The 20,532-nt window shown below is 36.6% G+C and overlaps 1 protein-coding gene across 29 annotated transcripts in view; it reads left to right on the forward strand.

The window, feature by feature from the left end:
- LOC102952537 (sarcolemma associated protein) overlaps nt 1-20,532 on the forward strand; it is a 150,543-nt gene that overhangs the window by 119,142 nt on the left and 10,869 nt on the right. For 16 of the 29 annotated variants that reach the window (XM_042979230.1, XM_042979232.1, XM_042979235.1 and 13 more), the window contains 6 exons: nt 1,081-1,161; nt 1,468-1,527; nt 13,803-13,925; nt 14,977-15,051; nt 17,235-17,555; nt 17,987-18,104. In XM_042979230.1, the coding sequence (XP_042835164.1) occupies nt 1,081-1,161; nt 1,468-1,527; nt 13,803-13,925; nt 14,977-15,051; nt 17,235-17,555; nt 17,987-18,104 (778 nt within the window). Of the gene's footprint in view, nt 1-760; nt 949-1,080; nt 1,184-1,467; nt 1,528-13,802; nt 13,926-14,976; nt 15,052-17,234; nt 17,556-17,986; nt 18,105-20,532 lie in introns of those variants that run through there. The other 13 variants (XM_042979241.1, XM_042979242.1, XM_042979246.1 and 10 more) reach the window with 4 other exon arrangements.

A 20,532-nucleotide genomic window follows, 5' to 3' on the forward strand; every position in this document is an offset into this window, starting at 1 on the left:
CGCACATTTAAATGTTTGGTATGTATTACCACAAACAGGATAGCCAACAGCATAACATTATAAAAAAATAATCATATGCGCAGGGAATTTATAATCTAACTAAAGAAATCAGATACATATATACACATAGAATATAAAATAGAACATGATTAATTACAAAATCATATGACACAGAGAAGCTGCAATAAAAAGGAGCAGCATGATGGAGAAATGAAGACTTTGTTAGAGGTATTGGGGCTTAAGCTGCATCTTAATGAATAGGCCAAGTAGAATGGTCATTGAGTTTAGCAAAATATCAACTCAAGCAAAGAGTTAGAGGTCGTAGTGAGCTGGCATGTCTCAGCCCTGTAAAGAGGCTAGCCTGACTGAAACAGAGCTCATGTGTGAATTAATGCAGAGACCAAATTATAGCTAAATCCTGGGATATAAAACTTGGCTGAGGCCTTGTGGAGAACGGGGAAATGACCATCTCTGTAAATGCTATTCAAATGCACGCCATAGAACACGCAGATGTGCCATTAGAGATAAGGATCTAATTGCCGGTCATCTTTAATAACATTGGTGGGCTTATAATTAGGATTTTTGAGAGCAATTTGTTGAAAACAGGGCTTGAGATATCTTCATTGGATCAGGCAGCACAGCACTTGCAAATAACCCCAAAACTTGGTATAACTATTGCTCAGGCAACCTAACTAGTGTTTTTATATAAGAGAGCCATTTCCTTTCATCATCTTCAAACAATGTCCACGTTGTCCTGGAACTTTGCTATATTTGTTGCAGTTCTCTGCATACTTTAGCAAAGCTTGCTTCATTTTTGTTTCTAGTTGGCCAGTGGACAGCCTTGACAAAAGCCCCAGCCCTCTGCACAGCAGACACGATCCACATTATAATTTAATATGAGCCACGTGTAATAACCAGCATTCCATTTTGAAGTGGAGTGGTGAAGAAGTAAGAGAGGCAGTGACCTCAGTTAATTTTAAAAGTATTTTGCATATCAGTAGATTTAGAGCTCTCAAAGCCTAAGGTGGTTTTATTGATATAGTTGTAATGAGATTCTACTTTTATTTTTTTTCTTGGTAGAAAACCAGGCAAGAGCAAAGGAATCTGATTTGTCGGATACTCTGAGTCCAAGCAAGGAAAAGAGTAGTGACGATACTACAGGTGAGTTGTAACGACACTACAGGTGAGTTGTAACGTAGTATTTGCAAATCTACAGATATTATTATCACTGTCTGAGCAGTTTAGGTATGCAGGTTAATGTGAGTGGAGATTTCAAAGTTTGTGTTTGGCGGAAAAGGCAGTCTCCTTCCGTTTGTGGAGATACTCCCTTGAACCTTGGATATATTGTTAAAATTACTTTCACCTATCCAAATACAATACCTGTATAAATTTCACTTACTTATTTTGATAGTGATAGCTTGATGATAGAGCTGATTACTGTTTGTAATTATCTTTCCCCCCCTGCAGACGCCCAAATGGATGAGCAAGACCTAAATGAACCTCTTGCTAAAGTGTCCCTATTAAAAGGTACTTTAACATGTTTTTATAACATTTTAAATCAGAGCATCAGATTTACCAAAAAATTGCATGTCTTATGTGAAGTTTTAAGTTTAGTTAAAAGATTAAGATAGGTTCTCTAAAGTAGCAGGAACTAAAATTTAAAATGTTGGTGTTGGTGCCGATGCTTCAAATGAAAATACTTCAATTGTAAAATAATTTGGATCAATCAAGGTTATGAAGGGCAGAATGGTAAATGGTAAGAATATGAAATGCAGCTGTGTTTTTTTTTGTGTTTACCTTTATATTGCTGAGAGAAGCTCATTACCACCTTTAACATAAATTAGAGAAGAAAATATTAATGTTCTTGAAAGAATTACCTGTTTTCTCTGTTGTCATATGGTAACAGTTGTAAATTTCCTCATTTTCTGGCCCTCATCCTCCAGTAAACATCCCCAGGTTCTTAGGACAGTCTTCTAGAAATTTTAGGTAGGCCTAAGATAAGCAGTGCATGTAATAAACTTTCACTCATATCACTTCTAAATGAGAACTACATTTATTTCTTGATATTTACTTATTTAGACTGATAATAATAGTAAATAAGTCAACATTTATCAAAGTGTTTTTAAAATAAAGTGCTTTGGGTGGCCTACTGATAAGTTTGTGATTGTCACCATATAGTGTCTTTTATATTGCCTTTTGTATACAGGATAAGTTGACATATAAGTTCAGCCCACTGGACTAACCGTAGGCAACCGTCTGGAATGAGCAAAAACAGCCTGTGGAAGTTTCTCTGTGTAGAGATGCTTATGCTTCTGGCTGGGCTTTTAAGGAATCTCTTAGTCCAGACCCTGGGTTTTGGATTATATAAGGAAGCCTTAGTTTCACCCTATATGACCCTGCTGCTGGCCTAGTTGTCAGTGATAGGAATTAACAAAGAGATTACCCAGATTCTTTTAGAGATCCTTAATCTGGGCATCCTGGCCTTCTCTCTTCTTCCCCCTGGATAGTAAAGCTCGCATCACTCTTTGAGGTACCTCTGACTGAGTTCCATTACTAAGGGAAGCTCTGAGGATTACTGGCCCAGGCAGCACAATTGTCAACCTGTCTTTCAGTACAATCATAGTTTCCAGTACTTTTCTGGCACTCTTACTGATCTGCACTCTTCCCAGGTGACCTTTGGTGTTGATGAGGCATGCTTTTTTTTCTAGCGTTGTAGTAATAAGTCTGAGTTAATGTTTGCATAGTCTAGAAGTCTCATCTTGGAGCATTTCTGATTCTTCTCAGAAATGCAATACTGTTGCTGTGTAAACTGTTACTGATGCTCAAAAACTGCCGGAACCCCTGGGCCTTTGTGGGAACATAGAGAAACAAGAGTAATGAGCACCTGTCATACAAAAGTAGCTGTTTTACGTCTTTTTTACTATAGAAATCTCCCAGAAATCTTTTCAGCAGCCAAGTGCAGATTGATTTATAAGTAACAATTATGCTTGTGTTAATTATATTCAACTGTTACTAGTGCTCTTGTGATTTTATGTGTCAGTCTGTTTTATATTTTACTTTTATCCTGTTGCCTACCGCAATGCCAGATGTTCAGTTATTTGTTGATTGAATTAACAATAGACCTCTTACATCAAAGTTATAAAACCATAGAGCGTTAGGAAAGTGACACACTCTACCTAAGAAGTTGAGTCAGAGAGCTCTGGGTTCAGTCCCAGCTCCGCCATTTATTTGTAATTTGTCCTTAGGCAAATTGCTTACCCGCTTTGTGCTTCAGTTTTTTTCGTTTGTCAAATTGAAATTTATTGTTAGGATTAAATGATATAATGCATGTAGATCACTCACCATGGTGCTGGGAACATAACCTGTTAAGCATCATGATGAAGACACTGCTAATAATGATGTTGGTGATTGACAAAAGCAGACCTATGTGTTAAAGAGTAACTTTTCATTAATTGAATAAGATTATGGGGTTTAAAAACTATTATTTCCTACTATATCTTTTAGGGGAAGCAGTTAGTGGTGATAAGCCTAAATGGTTGTTTTTCCATTGTTTCTCTTTTGTAAGACTTGTATGATTTCTTGAAAATAATATATCCACTGGCACCTATTAGAAGCACTTGGGTTATGGTTGATTGTATGTGGTTATGCTTTGTAATCTCTATGATTAGGTTTAGTGGGCTGACGGAACTTTTCTCTTAAATGAAAAATATCAATTATTAAGCCATAGGGTTAACCTTGAGAGTTGTACAAAGTAGTACAAAGTAGTTGTCCTTTTTTTTCCTCCTTGAACCCCTGTGCTTGACTTTTTGAACCGCTGTTCTTGTTTTTGTTTCTTTTCAAAATTTTTTTAATGTTTATTCATTTTTGAGAGACAGAGTGCAAGTGGGGGGTGGGGGGCAGAGACAGTGGGCGACATAGAATCTGAAGCAGGCTCTAGGCTCTGAGCTGTCAGCACAGAGCCCAATGCGGGGCTTGAACCCACAAACCGTGAGATCATGACCTGAGCTGAAGTCAGACGCTTAACTGACTGAGCCGCCCGGGCACCCCTGAACCACTGTTTTTAAATTTTATTCTTTCCCTTCTAAAAAAAAAAAAAAGGGCCAATCTTGATTTAGAATTATAATGTGCTACCTTTCGTGTTAATCACCTAGTATGAGGAAGAGAATGAAATAGATCAAATATTCACCATGAGATATAAATAAAATGAGGATAGCAGTAGTGCCTTTTTCCTGAAAATTTATTTTCAACCAATTTATGACATTTTTGAGGGAGAAATAAAGATGTGACTTGAACCGCAAGTTTCTGTATGTTTAATCATTTCCCAAAAAAGGTAAAAAGAAAACCAGAATTCAGTCTAAGTAGTATCTAATGCAAGTTTGCTCTATATAAAGAACTATGCCAGGGACTTCAGTGGTTTTAAACTCTGATAAGACTGTCCTTGGGGTTTGAGGAGTTTCTAGTCCAATTGGTGATAGGAGAGGTATAGATGATAAGCTGCTTCCTGGTGGTTGTTTAAGGACAGAGAAAGAAAGAATGGGCAGTTTCTTTGTTCCTTTTTGTTTATCTTGGAAGATGGGCAGGAAAGGCAATTTGAGCCTCATGAAGGAAGTATCATTTGAGATGGTCCTGAAAGTGTGTCATACACATATGGCCTGTTCAGTGACAAAAACTGAGTCCTGAATCTGGTTGGGATTCTAGATCCAACTGCCAACTTGCAGGATGTGTAAAGAACTAGGGACATTACCTAAATGAGGTGCTGGGGATACAACAGCGAAATCCAGAATGTGGAGAATTTTCTAGGACACACAAAAGTAAATTACAAGGTTTGTGGATAAAAAGGAAAGGAGGATTGGGAAGCCTATGAATTAAAAGAGATATAAGAGATATGTCAACTAAATGCAGTGTGTGAACCTTGTTTGGAACTTCATACAATCCAACTCAAAAAGAATTTGAGACAGTGGGAAAACTTTAATACTGACTAGATACTTGATATTAAGGAATTGCTTGTTATTTGCAGTGTGGTAATAGCATTACAGTTATTTATTTTTTTGTTTTTCTTTTAGAGATCTTTTTTGTTTTTCTTACCTTTCTTATCTATCGAGATACAGATTTTTTTAAGTGGGTATGATTATAAGAGGAGAAGATCGAGATACCTTCTTAGACAAAGGGAATATTAGAAACCACAAGCTAGATAATTTGGGTTGGGTTTGACAAGTACAATTAAAGTTTGTTCACATAATCATTTGAGTGTTTTGTAGATTGCAGTGATTCTTTTGGCAGAATTCTATAGCTTCTAAGTGCAGAAATGATATGATGAGACCTGTATTTTGGGGTGATTTGTTGGATGAACTGGAATAGGTAGAGGCTGGAGGTAAGGCAACCAGTTAGGAGGCTTAGGTAATCATTGAGAGTATGAACTAGAATGCCTGCTGTGAAAATTTAAACAAAGAACAAAATCCAGTTTGGGTCCCTGTTCTTGTCTTTATCATCTTTCCTTCAGTAATCTTACCTTGAATCTGTAGTCCTAAGGAACTGAATATGAGAGATAAATGGAAGTTAGATAGAATTCCAGCATTTGACCCTGAGTTACTAAAAGGACGGTAGTGTTATTAACAAGAATATTATTTCTGGAAGAAGAGATGTCCTGTGAGGAAAGTGATGGTTTAAGTTTGAAACATCACTTCCTGTTCGCATCATTGAACAGAGAGGGTGACCTGAACACAGATTCTGGTTTGCCTGGAACCATTTATGCCCATGGTCCCAGCACAATTATTAAAAGTGCTTCCTTTCACATTCAGAGGTGCTCCAGTTTTGTATTGTCACCCAAGGAACCAGAAATGCAGTTGGAAGTGCAAGACAGAAAGTAGGGCCAGAAAGTCATTTTCACTTATTTCTGAGATATTTATTGACCCAAGAGATACAGAGGTACGACACATGAGGAGGCTGCAGTCATATGGAGGAAAGAGATATGTTGATAGTATAGTAAATGTTTTAATGGGTGTGGTAGAAACTTTGGAGAGCACAGCTAACTTCCTGGCTAGGGCAGGGTTTGGGTAGAACAGTAGTCAGGATAGGCTCCCTAAATGAGGTGGTTAAAGATAAGTCAGAGTATGCCAAGAAGGGAAAAGGAGCCATGCATTTCTTTAAAATACCGCCTTCATTTACAAGTAGAAATAATGTTTAAAGTCTGAATAACATCTGTCAGAGACAGGGAAGTGTACAAGAACACAAGTGTGATGGAGCACAGGCTATGTGGCACAAATGTGATGAAAGGTAAGACTTGGTCAGAAAAAAGGCGGTAACGTGTTTGGGAATTTTCTGCATAGAGAATTGGACCATTATAGCAGGGAGAACTTAAGGAGAAAGAAAAGGACAATGGGGAGGATGGAGGAGCCAGCAAAAGAACCAGTTGTCAAGAACCCGGCTGGTCAGAAGGAATGGCAAAGAAGCGAGAACCGACAGTAAAAGGATGCTGCCAAACTTAAATTCATAGTTAGGGTGCCACCTAGGACTATCTCACATGGCTGCACATACTTATGACAGAAAAATGATCTTTCTGCACTGTGATGGTTATTCTCATCAACCAAGCCTGCAACTGCCAGACCTTCCAAAGGGACAGCAGTCGTAGTAGAAAGAGGGCGCATTCACCTGGCCAGCTGCCTCAGCCAGATCACTTCTGTTAGTTGATGAGGTAACTATCATGGCGTTGAGGCTACGTCAGCCTTCAACACACACATGCAAAATAGAACTTGGGAAGAAGTGCTTTGATTTGGCCCTTTTCCACATGATCCGGAGTATCTCAACCATGTTTAAAGCAAAGGTCAGGTTTTAAATCAAACCTCCAGAATTTAAGTTTAAAACCTCTAAGTTAAAACACCAAATTCAGTTGAGGATATCTTGTCTGTATTCTGTGTGCCAGGGCTGATTCATTTCGTGGGTTCTTCTATGGTGTGGATCTCTTTACAGAATTTAGCCTTAGTCTAAGAAAAGCTGGCCCCTAGCCCAGACTACATACACCAGGCAGTTCTAAGGATACACTATTTATGTGAAGGAGAAAACAGATTCTGTTAATCTTTCCACTTTATCATGGTTCCTAAAAAACATTTATTTCTGCTTGACTTGCACATCTAAATAAAATGGATTTGGCTTAGAAAGGCTTTCACTTATTTTCAGCTAAACACTTTCCACCAGTCCTCATCACAACACTTTCCCCAAGATTGTGAAGTAGCTTCATACAAAAAAATCCCTTCCTGTGACAAAAGTAAGGCACTATGAGAGAGGATCCAAGCCATAGTAAACTAATAATGCATTTTCCCACATAACCATATGAAATACAGTGTGCACTTATCAACCTTAGCAGAAAAAGATTTGCTTATTGGTCTTTGATAAAAAAAATTGGCACTTGGTTTTCTGTAAACAGGATCTGTACAGTACTTACTTGACTAGTTTGAATATAGTCTTTGTGTATATTATATTATATTATATTATATTATATTATATTATATTATATTATATTTAATTTGTAAAGATTTTTGATCAGTATCTTCAACTTCTATGATCAAACACTATGTAGAATTTGTACGTGTCCATTATTTGATACATGGCATCTTATTTGCTCTAATTAAAATGCTGATCCTTTTTCCTATGTGGTACAAAGAAATAATTTGCAAATAGTAAATCCCTTGTTAGCACAATTTATTAATGTGTAGATTATATTTAGTTTTCTGAAACATAATTACTTAACATAAAATCTGTTCCATTGTTTTTAGTTTAAAAAACAAGTATTAGTTTTGTTTCACAACATCACTGATCAAGGGAATTGTTCTGCTGCAGACAAAAACTGTCTGCTTTAATAGACCTTAAAGATGGATTATATATGATTTTTCATTTATAAAATGAAATAGTTCTCTAGTTATTGTATTAATTCATATATGATTATTATGTTTATTTTTTAAATCTACACATTTTAGATGCAAATCTTTGGTTACCTTGTATATCATTAATCAGATAGTTAAGTGCCCATTGTATGTCTAGCATTGTATTAGATGGAGTATATAGTATTTCCATAGAGTATGGAGCATAAGTGTGAAACATATATGCATTTAACATGCGTTACTAAAAGGAAATCCCTGATAGGAACCCTCTTATTTCTGAAGAAAAAATAAGAGTTGGTTGTTAGGAATGGATGCTAATTAAAGCTAATTTCTGCGATATAACTAAGAAGTTACCATGGAAAGACAATTGGATTAGAGTGAGAATTCTAGTCCTCTCTCTACCACTTCCCAGATGTGTAAGCCATTTCAGATCTCTGGACTTTTATTTCCTCATTTGTAAAATGAAATGAGTAGGTCTCTTCCAAACTTTTATATATCTATATGGGTTCATGCTCCTTTAAAAAATGAAACTAGGGGTGCCTGGGTGGCTCCGTCGGTTGAGGATTTAAGTCTTGATTTTAGCTCAGGTCATGATCCCAGAGTTGTAGGATTGAGCCCCACATTGGACCCTGTGCTGAGTGTGGAGCCTGCTTGGTATTCTTTCTCAGTCTCCCTCTGCCCCTTCCCCATTCCCACACTCTCTCTCTCTCTAAAATTAAAAAAAAATTTTTTAATGAAAGAAAATGCTATTGAACAATTAAGAGAACTTGTAAGGAGCTTATCAGTTTGCTTAGGTTTTACTATCAAGCTCTTGAAATCAGGCAAGAGACCACTGTGCACTAGGAGTTAGATGTCAGGGGGTTAGATGCAGAAGCTTCAGCCTGGGCTTTAAAGGATGGGCAGGCTTGGAGGAGTAAAAGAGAATGCATGAGCAAAAGTGTGTGAGGAAAGTAGTCATGAGGCAGAGCTACTAAGGAGACTAGTAGGGATTGAGTATATTAGTGACTAGTGGAAAATAAGTAATGACTGGATTGTGGAGAAATTTAGAAGTCAGATAAAGATGTCTGCACTTGATACAAAAGAAAGTCAATATAGGTTCTTGATCTAAGTAAGGGAATTGCTTTAATATCCCCGTGTAGGATAGAATGCAGAAGGGCAGGAAAGGTTAAGGGCAAGAATTTGGACAGAAATGATTGGTGCTTATTCTAAGATTGTAGCATTGGGATTGGTAATTTCATTTATCTTTTTTAATTATGAAAAATTTCAAACACAAGAAAAGTTGAAGAGTACCAAAAACACTCATATATTTATGATTCAACAGTTGTTAGTGTTTTGCCACATTTTCTTTATTTTAATTTTTTTCTTTTTTGTATGTATATGTAGATATGTGTTTTTAGAAATGCTTCTTTTAACTTTTTATTTTAGTAAAGTATTTTTTAAGTTTTAAGTGTATTTATTTATTGAGAGAGAGAGAGAGCAAGCATGTGAGTGGAGGAGGGGCAGAGAGAGAGGAAGAGAATCCCAAGTGGGCTCCACACTGTCAGCATGGAGTTCGACATGGGGCTCAGTCTCACAAACCGTGAGATCATGACCTGAGCCGAAATCAAGACTTAAATGCTTAACCAACGGAGCCACCCAGGCACACCTTAACTTTTTATTTTAATACAGTTTCAGACTTAAAGAAAAGTTATAAGAATAGAACAAAGAATTCCATGTACTCTTCATCCAGATTTCTCCAAATGTTAACATTTCACTGCATTTGCTGTTACCACTTTACAGGATTTGATTTATCCATCTCCTTCCCTCCTCCATCCACCTTCCTCTCTCTCCCTGACCGATTGAGAGTAGATTGCAGACCTGCTAGCCTTTACTCCTGAATACTCCAGTGTTTATTTCCTGTTTCTCTTACATAGCCACCATGTAACTTTCACAGTTAGGAAAGTAACATGGATATATTACATGATCACATTCACAGACCTTATTCACACACATCTTGTCAGTTGTGTCAATAATGTCTTTTATAAAGAAAAATAATGTCATTATAAGAGAATATCTTGAGTCATACATTGTATTCAGTATCATGTGTCTTTGTTCTCCTTTAATCTGGAACAATTCCTCAGTCTTTGTGTTTCGTCACATTGACATTTTTGAAAAGCACGGTTATTTGTGCAATGTTCCTCAGTAATAACATTGGACATCATATCAAGTGACAACTGATGTTGAATTGTTCTGTCACTGGTGATGTTAACTTTGTATACATATCCTGTTACTTCTCAACTTTTATCTACTTAGTGGTAGCGTCTACTGAGGCTTCTTGCCTGAATCAATTATTACTATAATAGTTGCCAAATAGTAATTTCCTAATTCTCATTCCTTCTACATTTGTCAGCTGGCTTTCTAATATAAGGAAGAATTTTCTTCTCTTCCCTTCCCTCCCTCTCTTCCTTCTTTCTTTCCTTCCTTCCTTTACTTACATCATTGTGACATCATGGACTAATGTGTTATTCAGTGGCTTATAACCTCTCTTTGTCATTATTTATTTTGATGCTCACATTGTCCCATGTTTGGCCAGTGGGAGCCCCTTGTATCTTTTCAACATGAACCAACCATTCTTCGAACCCTTTCCTACTTTCTGACCCAAAAGATGTTTTACGTTCATCTTGTACTTTCCTACCCTTAGCAATGAAATCAACAATTTCTCCAAAGAGCTCTAGTTCTCTTTCAGTGGAGAATAGTATTTAGAAACTAAGATCTGAGTATTTGGTGTGTTCATTGCTTCTAGGCCCACTCAGCAGACATTTAAGAAATAGATGTACACATATACTTATGCCCACACATATGTGTATGTGTATATATACAGCCTCACGTACCTGTATTTATTTCTACATCTGCATTTGTCTACACATTCAGATCTATTTGAGTTCATACTCTAATTCGTACCCTACACCACAGGATTAATTTTGTCTTCCCTGTTTCCATATCTTTAATTCTATTCTCCAACGATGAGAAACCTGGCTCTCTTTATCTACAGTATTTATTTGATCACTTTTAGAATATACAAAAAGCAGTTTCCATATCTTTAATTCTATTCTCCAACGATGAGAAACCTGGCTCTCTTTATCTACAGTATTTATTTGATCACTTTTAGAATATACAAAAAGCAGTTTCAGAGGTACTAATCAGTGCTTCTGTGGAAGAGAAGTCTACGTATAGATTTGTTTGTTCTTGGTTATCAAATTATTAAGATGGAACAGTAGTTCTCAACGTGGAGCAGTTTTATCCCCAGAGGGACGTTTGGCAATATATGGAAACGTTTGGTTAGTACAACTCAGAAGGAATGCTAGTGGCATCTAATGAGTAGGGATGAGGGAAACTACTAAACATCTCACAATTGGCAGCTCTTTCTGCCCATGGATCCTGTCCCTGTGCTTTAATAAAATCACCTTTTTGCACCAAAAAACAAAACAAAAACAAAAACCCATGTCACAATCCACAGGACAGCCTCCTGAATAAAGAATTATTCAGCCCCAAATGTCAAAAGGGCTAAGTTAAAAAAAAAAACACACAAACAGTGACACCTGGTTGGCTCAGTTGGTTGAGCATCTGGCTCTTGATTGCGGCTCAGGTCATGATCTCACAGTTCCTGGGATGGAACCCCATGTTGGGCTGTGGAGCCTGTTTGGAATTCTGTCTCTCCTTCTCTGTCTGCCCCTCCTCCTCCCTCTCTTTCTCTCTTTCTCTCTCTCAAAATAAATAAAATATAACTTAGGGGTGCCAGGGTGGCTCAGTCAGTTAAACATCTAACTTCGGCTCTGGTCATGATCTCACAGTTCCTGAGTTCGAGCCCCATGTTGGGCTTGCTGCTGTCAGTGTAGGGCTCACTTCAGATCCTCTGTCTCCCTCTCTCTCTGCCCCTTCCCCACTCTCGTGTGCTCTATCTCTCTCAAATAAACATTTGAAAAACAAATAAATAAACTGGGGCGCCTGGGTGGCTCAGTCGGTTAAGCATCCAACTTCAGCTCAGGTCATGATCTCATAGTTCGTGGGTTTGAGCCCCATATCGGGCTCTGTGCTGACAGCTTGGAGCCTGGAACCTACTTTGGATTCTTTGTCCCCTTCACTCTCTGCCTCCCCCCATCTCGTGTGTGTGTGTGTGTGTGTGTGTATGTGTGTGTGTGTGTGTGCGCGCGCACATGCACGCTCTCAAAAATAAATATTAAAAACTTTTTCTTAAGATAAAAAATAGATAAATAAAAATAAAATTTAAACACACACACACAGAGAACTAAGAAATTATCCACTGAAGGATTTTATGTAGTTTTTGGTGTGTGTGTTTGTTTTTTTTTTTTTTTTTTGCTAACCCACTTGAAAATAACGTGCAGGCATCATGACACATCCCTCCTAAATACTCCTGACAATAACGACACTGTCCTACGTAATGACAAATCCAGAGATGGGCAGCTGGGACTTTTGCAGACTCTAATGTGTGGTGTTAGAAGAGAAATTTTGTAGTTGCTGTGACAGTGCTCCTGCCAACTGGAAAATCTCTCTCTGTTTACATGCCTCCCTCTTTACCAAGAGACCATTTGAAGGAGGAATTGATAGGTTGACTAGAATAAATGAAACCAAGCTCAAAATTACTTTTCCCTGCAGGAAAAAGTAGGATATAGTCTAGGAGTATGAAAATATGGGTATGTAACATCTAAGACCAGCTGTAATCATATTGTAAACTTTTATTTTTAGCTTTTTTTTTTTTTTAAGATTTTATTTTTAAGTAATCTCTATACCCAACCTGGGGCTCAAACTTACAACCCCGATGCTTTACCAACCAAGCCAGCTAGGTGCCCCTCTTGGCTCTTTTTTTAGTAGTTATGCCTGAGCTACTTGTAAGCCAAAGTAATAGTCAAATAGAATGCACTAGAAGAATATGGTCTAACTGATAATATACTTATTTCAGGCAGTGTTCAATAGCAGAAAATTTTGGGGCACCTGGGTGACTCAGTCAGTTAAAGCATCCAACTCTTGATTTCAGCTCAGGTTATGATCCCAGGATCATGAGATTGAGCCCTGTTTTGGGTTCTGCTCTGACAGCACAGAGCCTGCTTGGGATTCTCTCTCTGCTCCTCTTCGTTCACACTCATGTGCTTTCTCTCTCTCTGTCTCTATCTCTGTCTCTGCTCTCTCTCGCTCTCTCTCTCTCTCTCTCTCTCTCTCTTACACACACACACACACACACACACAAACAAATAAATAAACTTTAAAAAAATTGCAAAAAATTTTAATACGGTAAAAGATGAGCAGAGTGACGAGAGGAAAGACATTAAAGGACGGGGCATATTTGAGACGTAATGCTGGATCTAATTTATTTTGATAAAATCATTTAGATCACATCATTTAATTATTGAGCAGGTATTTGTTGTGTGTGTAGTATTGGGGAAATACTGATGACAAAGTGAGAATGGTGGAGATTTCTTATTATGTTTCCCACAACTGGGGAAATAATGCTAAAATACTTTTTCTTGAAGAAAAGTTTGTTTTTGTTTTCCATTTCCAGTTCCAAGTGAAATTTTACTGACTTGTTATCAAGCAATTTCAAAATAAAGAAGACTGGCATTATGCCCATCTTACTGAATGTCAAGCCTTACATGAGCTCTACATGAGTGAAATGTATAACTTAGTATATATTAATATGTTTTATAATACCATTGCTATGAATTACTAATATATATTTAACTGTACTTGTGTTCTTTGTCCAGGGCAAAATGACTAAAATGCTTAATATAATTTGCTTCTAAATTTTACTTAACTTAGTTGTGCTATGTTCTTTAACTGTGCATGTCTAAACATGAAACAGATGGCTAATACGTGGATGTAGAGGTTATAGTGTGATACTGACTCTTGCTTTTAAAATAAACATATTTTTGTCAGATGACTTGCAGGGCGCACAGTCAGAAATTGAGGCAAAACAAGAAATTCAGCATCTGCGCAAGGAATTGATTGAAGCCCAGGAACTAGCTAGAGCAAGTAAACAAAAATGCTTTGAACTTCAAGGTGAGATCAAGATTACTTTGATTCTTTAGGGGACGTGGAAGCAATGTGATATCACTGAATCCAGAGGCGTGGTATCTTGTTCCAGACCCACAGCGTTATTGGATATGTGATCTTGGAACATTCACTTACCCTCCCTGAACTGGTATTTCAGATCAATAAAGTGGGGAGAGGCCCCGTTGCTCTACTTCGTTCACATTGTTGATGTGAAGATCAAGCAGGATCTGTACCAATAAAAGATCTTAACAGTTGATTATATATTAAGTACAACAAAAGGAAAAAACATCATGTATTTCACTTTCAAAGTTTTAGTTACACCTAATGTTGGCTCCTCAGTAGAAGATGAGGGAAGTTTACGTTCCCTGTGATTTTATAGCATATTCTTCAGTAAATGGGAGGAACCAGGCAAGATAAAAGTATAGAATCTCTCGCTGTGTCCCGACCACTTTCTTTTCTAGTAGTTTGCTTATCCATAGTGTCATAGGCCGGTGGAGTCATAACTGTTATTCTCCAGAGCTTACATTTCCGTATCTTTCACAATAACTACCTAGTTGCAGTCACTAGTATCTTAGAAAGTCTTAGCAAAACAAAGAGAAAATAAGTGGCCTGTGGAGTCCTCGCTGTTCTCTAAGATGGCCTTCCTGATCTGGAGGAAGATTCACATCCCCAGGAGGAACTCAGAACTTTCTGTTAGTCAGTACTTACTTACCAAGTGCTTGACGGTAAACATAGGGTTTTAAGTCTGTTTTTAAAACTCAAGCTCAAAAATGCTGATTAACAACTAGCAAGAATGCTTCTCATGTAAAAAATAGCACATATTATCTTGTTGAGACAAGGTCTAGAAAACTCTGCTATTCAATTGAATAGATTTATTACTACTCTTTTGTGCTCCTAAAATCTTTAAACTATCTAACAGCTAATACTGATAATACTTACTCCTTAGCTTTTGTTTCCTTCTTAGAAACAAAATTTAATTTCTTAGAAATTTCCAGCTGCTCAATTCTGAATACTTCCATTAACTCACAAAATTAGATATACTGTATTTTATTTTTAGCTGTTTTGGAAGAAGAAAGAAAAGCCTATCGAAATCAAGTTGAGGAGTCCAGTAAACAAATACAGGTTCTTCAAGGTATGGAACATCTCAGGGCTATTGGGGATTATTATGGTTTGTTTGTAGTGATTCAAAAGGAATGGAAAGTAAGAGTTGGGAGGATTCCCATTTTTCATGTCTTTGGTTTGTCCCTAGAATCTGAGACTATAATTAGACCTCTGGGTAGGCTTTTTTTTTTTTTTTTTTTTTTTTTAAGAAGATACAAGAGAAGATCCCCTAGTACTCCAATAGTAGATACTTCGATTGGGAAGAACATAGGTGAAGACATGGGTTTGGCAAAACTGTCACTTTCAGGGTTATGTAGTGAGTTACTACACAGGGGGCCTTTGGACAGCACACCAATTTGAACTGCTCTGTGCATCAGCACTTCTAGCTTGATGACATCATTTCTAATACACATAACACACTTGAATTACAACAAAAATTATATATCACATGGAAGAGCACAATGATCCCTGCCCTGCCTTCATTGGTAGAAGCTGTTCTTCATACCCACCATTTTGCTTTCTCTTTGTGTGGGCTATCCAGAAATGACCAGAAAGATCCCTGCCTGCCAAAGGTTTTCTTCTAACCAGAGTTCCTGGTACTGTTAGGTTCTAATTGTGAGAGCCCTAGGAGAAACCTTTCTTTCCCATCCTATTGTAAAATTCCTAAAGCAAAATTAATTTGTCTTCACTGTCAAAGAAAGAACTAATGTTATTTTAAAGTTTTAGTTTGAGATGTAGGGTCAGAAGAAATTAAATAGTCAAGCAATCTCAGTTCAGAAAAAAAAGGAAATCACTGTCTGAGGCCTGTGATATTTGCCCTAAAATATCCCTGAGAAAAAGCAGTCTTCTGGGTTTTATTTTTGAGTGGGAATTTGAGTTATTTAAAAATTTTTTTATTATGGTCAAGTTAGAATTTCTGGGATAGATTGTATATTTTTTTTGAATAGAAAATTCTTTAAGCTCATTATAATTTAATGTTTTTATCCATTAGCTTATATAAATCTGATTTCAATTTATATTTCCATTCTGTACTGTATATGGGCAATTTTCCCTAAAGATTCTATAACTAGGGCTGCCTTTTGGCTTAAAGTTGTCTTACCTAGTCATCATTGAGTGCCCCCTAGTGCCAGTATGTGTATTTCATGACTTCATCCGCAAGCGTATGGTCCTGTTCATCTCTGGCCATTATGTCTTTTCAGATTTTGAACCTGTTAACCTCTCAATGCTTCCTGCAAACTTTTTAAAAGGCCTAATTTTTTTAATGCTTATTTATGGAGCAGCCTTACCCTTTCTCAGCCTTTCTTCTTAATTATTCTTCTTTTCTACCCTAAGGTATTTTTCTACCTATAGTTTTCTTGTGTTATAGTAACCAAGACTAGTTTTCTAGTTCTGAACCAAGTATTTTATACAGATTGTTTCCAGTTCAAGTCTTGAGGGAACAAGACTAAATCTTAAAAATACACCTCCTTGATTAGGCAGCATTCATTAATGTTGTCAGTTCATTAATTCAACCAATAATTCTTGTTTGTTTGCTAGTACTGAGGATAGAGTATGCAAGAGATGTACAGTCAGTGGAAACGATAAACAGTAAGCAAATATATAATGTGATATCCAATAAAGGCAGAGTAGTAGGCTAGAGAATGAGAGGGCTATTTTTAGATAAGGCATCAGAGAAAGCTTCTTCAAGGAATTGATATTTGACAGAAAATTGAATCAAGAACATCAAACTAATGCATACCATCTGACCAAGAAATTCTGTGTTTAGGAATTCACTCTAAGAAAAAAATCAGGCTTGCGTTATAAGCAGTATTTTTTATAGTAATTAAAAACTGAACAGCCTAAAATATTTAAAATAAGGGATTAGTCAAAGAAGTCACAGTGTAACTTTTTTGTTATTAAAAGATATTCATCGCCAATAGGATAGAGAACACCATATATGTTAGACTCCCTCTCTGTTTTTGCTTTTATATGTGTATAATTACATATAAAAAATCCAGAAGAATAAATACCAAATGTCAGAAGCAACTTTCTCTGTGTGAGAGAAATAAAAAGATCACTTTGGTTTTTTTACTCTCTGTGTTTCTGTATTTTGACATTTCTGCATTAAACATGGATTGCTTGTATAGTTTGTGATAACTACAGTCTCATTTGGGCAGTTCATTTATTTGTAATTGCTTTGGACATAGAAAATGACAGATAAATATCCTTTTGTAGCCCAACTACAGAGGTTACACATCAATATTGAGAATCTCCGGGAGGAGAAGGACAGTGAAATCACAAGCACTCGAGATGAACTGCTTAGTGCCCGGGATGAAATTTTACTCCTTCATCAAGCAGCAGAAAAGGCTGCCTGTGAGCGGGACACTGACATTGCCTCATTACAAGAAGAGCTTAAGAAGGTGCGAGCTGAGCTTGAGCGGTGGCGGAAAGCAGCGTCTGAATATGAGAAAGAAATCACAAGTCTACAAAATAGTTTTCAGCTTCGATGTCAGCAGTGTGAGGACCAGCAGAGAGAGGAAGCAACAAGGCTACAAAGTGAGTACACGTATTTTACATAAAACTCTTAAGTCTTGACAGTGATAATTTGCACAAAATAACCATTTGGACCATTTTCTCTTTAGTCCAACAACTTGGACTAAAAACTATAAAGCGATGTTTTTATATTGGGGCTATAAAAATTCTTCAGGTCTGCAAGTTCTACAATAAATTGACATTTTTTACAATATTTTATTTAAATACTATTAGAATTATTTGCCATATAAAAGTGAATGGGAAGAAAATATTACTGAAGTTCAAGGTGATGGGACTTACCTGAGGTATAGATGCAAAATAAACAGGAATCAAAAAATAGCCATGTATTTGGTGGGGGGAAAGGTATGTTTTTCTCTGAAATATTTCCCTTATCCTCTGAATTATTATGGAAATTATGTTCCTATATTAATGAATACGTTTTGGGACTATTTTAGGTGAACTAGAGAAGTTGAGAAAGGAATGGAATGTATTGGAAACCGAATGCCATTCTCTAAAAAAGGAAAATGTTTTGTTATCATCAGAACTGCAGCGACAAGAAAAAGAATTGCACAAGTACGCAAGAACTCTTTTTTAGCTTCAAAATATTTCTTTATCTTAAATTTTCATCTAAATTAAATTTAAATTTTATACTTAAATACCTTTTGGGAGCAATGTTCAGCCAGACTCTTTTTGGCTATTTGACAAGTTATGCACACTAACTGAATACTTCAGCAGTGTTTTATTTTTACTTCTACCTTCATCCTACATGTCCTTTCCTTTTGGTGTACTCAAGGAATATATATTCATGGAATACAACTCCCCATACAAAGCCCTGAACAAGCAAACAGCAAAGATCTATAATCAGTGATTGAATTTGTCCTATAAACTAAGTGATAAAAATTTCAAATACAAGTTGTTTTTCTTTCATACCAATGATCCCTTCTGTTAGTAAGGGTGATCAGAAGATTACTATAATAAAGAATTTGTAAGATTGAAAGATACAAATTCAGCTTTTGAATTTCACAGTTAGTTATATAAAGACTAATAATATATAAGATCAATTATGTCTTTCTAATATCCAGTACCTTACAAACAAACCAACGAAGGCAATAAATTTATTCCAGCAAATTTAGTGGACTCCTGCTTCCCCACCAACATTTGATGTATAGTTTAAAGTTAATTTCTTCCTGGGGCTCCTAGATGGCTCAGTCAGTTAAGCGTCTGACTTCCGCTCAGGTCATGATCTCACGGTTCGTGGGTTCGAGCCCTGTGTCAGGCTCTGTGCAGACAACTCAGAGCCTAGAGCCTGCTTAGGATTCTGTATCTCCCTCTCTCTCTACCCCTCCACCACTTGTGCTCTGGCTCTCATAAATGAATAAACATTTAAAAAAAATTAAAATCAATCTGTTAAAAATTTGATCCATTCCATATTTTTATTTAAACAATTTTATGTTCTAATTCAGAATGCGAAAGTAGTACATGTTTACTACATTAAAAAAATTTTAATGTTTATTTTTTGAGAGAGAGACAGACATAGAGTGCAAGTGGGGGAGGGGCAAGAGAGAGGGAGACACAGAATCTGAAGCAGGATCCAGGCTCCCAGCTGTCAGCACAGAGCCCAGTGCAGGGCTTGAACCCACGAACCATGAGATCATGATTTGAGCTGAAGTTGGACGCTTAACCGGCTGAGCCACCCAGATGCCCCTGTACATGTTTATTATTGAAGTTACTCTTAATTAATCCATCTCCCTCCCCACAATACACCATAAATGGGAGTCCTTACTCTCCTGTTAACCTTGTGTTTATAGCCTCAAGAGCATCAAGGTTAGCAAAAACTTAGTGATCAAGGTAAGTTCCCATAAAAATAAGCTTTAGGGGAAAACAATAAAGAAAGGACTAGATATATCAGAAAATGGTAAGCCTCATCTGCTCATAAAGAGTAGCAATTGCAGTAGATTATACATTTTGAAAAATCAAGAATGATTGAAGGAACAAGATGTGTAGATTTATTCTGTAAGATGGCTTCTTACAATACCATGTGTTATCAATACTATAAAACTTCTTTCTCTTTCAGTGTCCTATCTTTCCAGTCTTTTGTACATCTATGCAATACACATTTATGTGTTATACTTTTTAAATGTTCAGAGATAATTAATAACAAAGAGTAAATATGTTTGTAACATCTAAAATTTTGTAAAAACAGTTCCAAAATCTGAACAGGACAAAATAAAGGCCCAGACACAACTATACACATGTGAATGTTTATGTATGTACCAACTGATGTTTGTGTTAACAGCACATTTGGGCAAGTTGTTTGGTATAAAGTGATTGTAAGGGAGGGAGACACGCTCAAATTCTTTATATTTGGAATCTTAGTGAATCCATTTAGTTTGGTATTCTATCATAAGCAAGAAATACTGATCTTTGGGGCTCCTGGGTGGCTCAGTTGGTTAAGCATCCAACTCTTGATCTCAATTCAGGTCCTGCCCCTGATGTTGGGTTCTACATTAGGAGTGAAGACTACTCAAAAAAAAAAAAGAAAAGAAAAGAGAAGAAATACTGATCTTTGATTACTAATATTGATTATCTGAAATTATTCCTGCTTTGGGATTATTGATATTTTAAAGATTTAAACTTGATCCCTCATTCTTAAGATGTAATTAATCGGAATCTGGCAGATTTTTAAGTGCTGTTTTTTAAATTACTTCAAATTTTGTTGAAGCATCGAAAAGCAACAAACTCCTTATGAGTTAGAAACATACATCTTATAAAAATATTAGGTCCCAGAAGGGTGGAATATATTATATCATTAGTCAAGGTTGTCTGCCTAAAGTCACAAACTATTTAAGACAAATTAATTCTGTTTCTTAAGCTTTTCTGGTTTAGTGGCCCTCTCAATTTGGTAAGCCACCTCAGCATTTAAGGAGCATTTAGAAGTTAGTCTTTCTTTACAGAGTCTTCTATGTCATTTAGTTCCTAGCTATATTGGACTGACGTCACA

This window comes from Panthera tigris, chromosome A2 (assembly GCF_018350195.1).
Source record: "Panthera tigris isolate Pti1 chromosome A2, P.tigris_Pti1_mat1.1, whole genome shotgun sequence".
Taxonomy (NCBI): domain Eukaryota; kingdom Metazoa; phylum Chordata; class Mammalia; order Carnivora; family Felidae; genus Panthera; species Panthera tigris.